Below are 3,645 nucleotides of genomic sequence, written 5' to 3'. Positions count from 1 at the left end.
AGCTGTTTGGGAGAATTTTTCAGATGCCTTCCTTGACCAGTACTTACCACGGGAGATCCGACAGGCTCGAGTCGATCAGTTTCTAGCCCTCAAGCAGGACAATATGAGTGTCCGAGAGAATAGTCTCCATTTTAACTCATTGGCCAGATATGCACCATCCATAGTTGCTACTATGCAGGACAGGATCCACAAATTTATAGCAGAGTTGGCCCCAGAGTTAACCGAGGCATGTGCCACCGCTGCAATGCATGATAGTATGGATATCTCCCGGATTTAGGCATTCGCCCAGAATATAGAAAGGGGTAGGCATCGGCAGCAGGGTACAGAGATGACTGAGCAAGGGCAGTGTAAGAGGATGAGATTTTCCAGGTCTCAAGAGCAGTCTCAGGGTTGTTATAGGCCCCAGTACTTCAGATGGCCACTAGGCCTCTACCACCTCAATTACAAGGTTACAGGTATGACCGCTATACTTAGTCATGACCAGGTGAGAGCTCATGGGCATCGGGTTTGCAGCGACAATGAGGTTCAGGGCAGACATGGTCATTTTCGCCGCGGTGTGACATCTGTGATAGAGGACACTTGGGCCAATGCCGAGCAGGTTCTGATGCTTGTTATACATGTGGGCGTCGGGGGCATATGATGCGAGATTGCCCAAATAGAGATTATGAGGGTATGGCAAAACCAGCGAGTTCAGCAACAGGATCATCTATGTCCATGCATCCTTCAGGGCGTGAGTCTCAGTCTTTGGCTGGTAGAGATCGAGGCAGAGGTAGAGGTTCCAGTTCAGGTGGTAATCAGAACCATATCTATGCTTTAGCGGGTCGACAGGACCAGGAGTCTTGACAAGACGTTGTGACAGGTATATTGACCATTTGCTCTCATGATGCTTATGCCTTGATAGATCCAGGATCTACATTATCGTATATTACCCCATTTATCGCGGGGAAGTTTGGTATAGTTCCTGAAATAATAAGTGATTCTTTTGCGGTATCTACACCAGTCAGAGAATCGATTATTGCTAGACGGGTTTACCGAGGTTGTACGGTGACAGTTTATAGTCATCGGACCTCAGCCGACCTAGTTGAGCTAGAGATGATGGATTTTGATGCTATCATGGGAATGGACTGGTTGGCAGCTTGCTATGCCACAGTTGATTGCCGAGCAAAGGCTGTCAGATTTCATTTTCCGAGTGAGCCAATCCTTGAATGGTAGGTAATACAGCGACACCTAGAGGTAGGTTTATTTCCTATCTAAAGGCGAGGAAAATGATCGCAAAAGGGTGTATTTATCATATTGTGCAAGTTAGAGATACAGATGCTGAGATACCTACACTTCAGTCTATTCCAGTAGTCAAAGAGTACACAGATGTGTTTCCAGATGAGCTTCCAGGTATTTCTCCAGAGCGAGAGATTGATTTTAGCATTGATTTGCTTCCGGAAACTCAACCAATATCCATCCCTCTGTATAGAATGGCACCTGCCGAATTGAAGGAGTTGAAGGAGCAGTTAAAAGATATGCTGGAGAAAGGTTTCATCAGACCCAGTACCTCACCTTGGGGTGCACCAGTACTGTTTGTGCAGAAGAAAGACGGCTCGCTGAGGATGTGTATCGATTATAGGCAGCTGAACAAGGTAACCATTAAGAATAAGTATCCACTTACAAGGATCGATGACTTGTTTGATCAGTTGCAGGGGGCTAGATGCTTTTCAAAGATAGATTTGAGGTCGGGGTGCCACCAAGTCAGAGTTCAGGAGAAAGATATTCTGAAGACAGCGTTCAGGACCCGATATGGCCAGTTCGAGTTCCTTTTCATGTCCTTCGGGTTGACAAATGCACCCGCCATATTTATGGACTTGATGAATATCATATTCTGGCCATTTTTAGATCTGTTCGTGATAGTATTTATTGATGATATTCTGGTTTATTCACGTTCAGAGGAGGATCATGCGGACCACCTACGAGCGGTACTCCAAACCCTCTGTGATCGTAAGTTGTATGCTAAGTTTTCTAAATGTGAGTTCTGGTTGAAGTCTGTAGCATTCTTGGGGCATATTGTATCCGATGAAGGTATAAAGGTAGACACTCAGAAGATTGAGGCCGTGAAATCCTAGCCTAGACGTAGCACTCCAAAAGAGGTTCATAGCTTTCTAGGCTTAGTAGGATACTGCTGGTGGTTCGTAGAGGGTTTTTCTTCCCTTTCGGAACCATTGACGAAGCTGACTCAGAAAGCAGCTAAGTTTCAGTGGACAGAGGCTTGCGAGCGTAGTTTCCAAGAGCTTAAGAATAGGTTGACCTCAGCGCCAGTTCTAACACTTCCAGAGGGTCCAGAGGGTTATGCTATGTATTGTGATGCCTCAGGTGTTAGGTTAGGATGTGTCCTGATGGAATATGTGAAGGTAATTGTGTATGCTTCAAGGCAGTTGAGGAAGCACGAGAGGAATTATCTGACCCACAAACTCGAGTTAGATGCGGTTGTCCATGCACTTGAAATATGGCGACATTATTTATATGGTATTCATGTTGATGTATTTACAGATTCTAAAAGCCTGCAGTATATCTTCAAGTAAAAAGAGTTGAATTTGCGACAGAGGTGATGGCTAGAGTTATTGAAAGATTACAATTTTAACATTCTCAACCATCCAGGGAAAGCTAATGTTGTAGAAAATGCCTTAAGTCGCCGATCTATGGGTAGCTTAGCACATGTAGAGGCTAAAAAAAGACAATTAGCTAGAGAGATTCATCAATTGGCTTGTTTGGGGGTTCGGTTAGTTGATTCTGATGATGGTGGAGCTGTACTCCAAAACACAGCAAAATCATCTTTCAAAGCTAAAGTCAAGGAAAGGCAGTACGAGGAGCCAGAGTTGATCGAGTTGAGAGAGCGAGTTCCGCAGCAGAAGTAGCCGTTGTTAAAGCTCAAGGGAGATGGGGTTCTCAGATATAGGGGTTGTATGTGTGTTCCAAGTGTAGCAGGGCTACGAGACAAGATTGTGTCAGAGGCACATTATTCATGGTACTCCATTCATCCTGGGTCGACGAAGATATATCATGACATTAAGGATGTGTACTGGTGGAACAATATGAAGAAGAACATTGCTGAGTTTGTCACCCAGTGTCCTAGTTTCCAGCAGGTGAAGGTAGAGCACCAGAAGCCCGGAGGGCTAAAGAAGACTATAGAGATCCCGGCGTGGAAATGGGAGGGGATAAACATGGACTTCATCACAGGTTTGCCTTGTTCTCATTGTAAGTTCGGTTCTATATGGGTGATAATCGATAGGCTCACGAAATCAGCCCATTTCCTACCAGTCAGATCTATATATACAATCAAAGATTATGCGAAGTTATATATTAAGGAGATAGTGCGGCTACATGGAGTACCACTATCTATTATCCGATCATGGGGCCCAGTTTACAGCATATTTCTGGAGGTCATTTCAGAGAAATCTAGGGACTCAGGTGAATCTCAGCAAAGCTTTTCATCCACAGACTGATGGACAAGCCGAGTGCACAATTCAGACGCTCGAGGATATGTTACGAGCATGTGTGTTGGATTTTAAAAGAATTTGGGATGAACATCTACCTCTTATAGAGTTTGCATATAATAACAGTTACCACTCCTGTATCCAGATGGCTCCGTACGAGGATTTG

General features: G+C 44.7%; 1 protein-coding gene across 1 annotated transcript; it reads left to right on the top strand.

Annotated features, from left to right (window-relative positions):
- Positions 1–639: 639 nt before the first annotated feature.
- LOC138897482 (uncharacterized) lies at positions 640–2,900 on the top strand. Its single transcript, XM_070183454.1, has 3 exons — positions 640–790; positions 902–1,189; positions 2,644–2,900. Exons 1-3 carry the CDS (start codon positions 640–642, stop codon positions 2,898–2,900), a joined length of 696 nt encoding a protein of 231 aa, XP_070039555.1.
- The last annotated feature ends 745 nt before the right edge of the window (positions 2,901–3,645 follow it).

Source organism: Nicotiana tomentosiformis, chromosome 8 (genome assembly GCF_000390325.3).
Source record: "Nicotiana tomentosiformis chromosome 8, ASM39032v3, whole genome shotgun sequence".
NCBI classification, from domain to species: domain Eukaryota; kingdom Viridiplantae; phylum Streptophyta; class Magnoliopsida; order Solanales; family Solanaceae; genus Nicotiana; species Nicotiana tomentosiformis.
The sequence above is the reverse complement of the archived record's forward strand: the minus strand, read 5'-3'. Positions and strand labels throughout refer to the sequence as shown.

Bases quoted from the DNA above. Each gene is read 5' to 3' on its own strand.
- LOC138897482 (XM_070183454.1), top strand. From the start codon at position 640: ATGCGAGATTGCCCAAATAGAGATTATGAGGGTATGGCAAAACCAGCG. The intron at 791-901 runs GTAATCAGAACC...ATGCCTTGATAG, and splicing joins TAGAGGTTCCAGTTCAGGTG to ATCCAGGATCTACATTATCG. The intron at 1,190-2,643 runs GTGAGCCAATCC...TCAACCATCCAG, and splicing joins TGTCAGATTTCATTTTCCGA to GGAAAGCTAATGTTGTAGAA.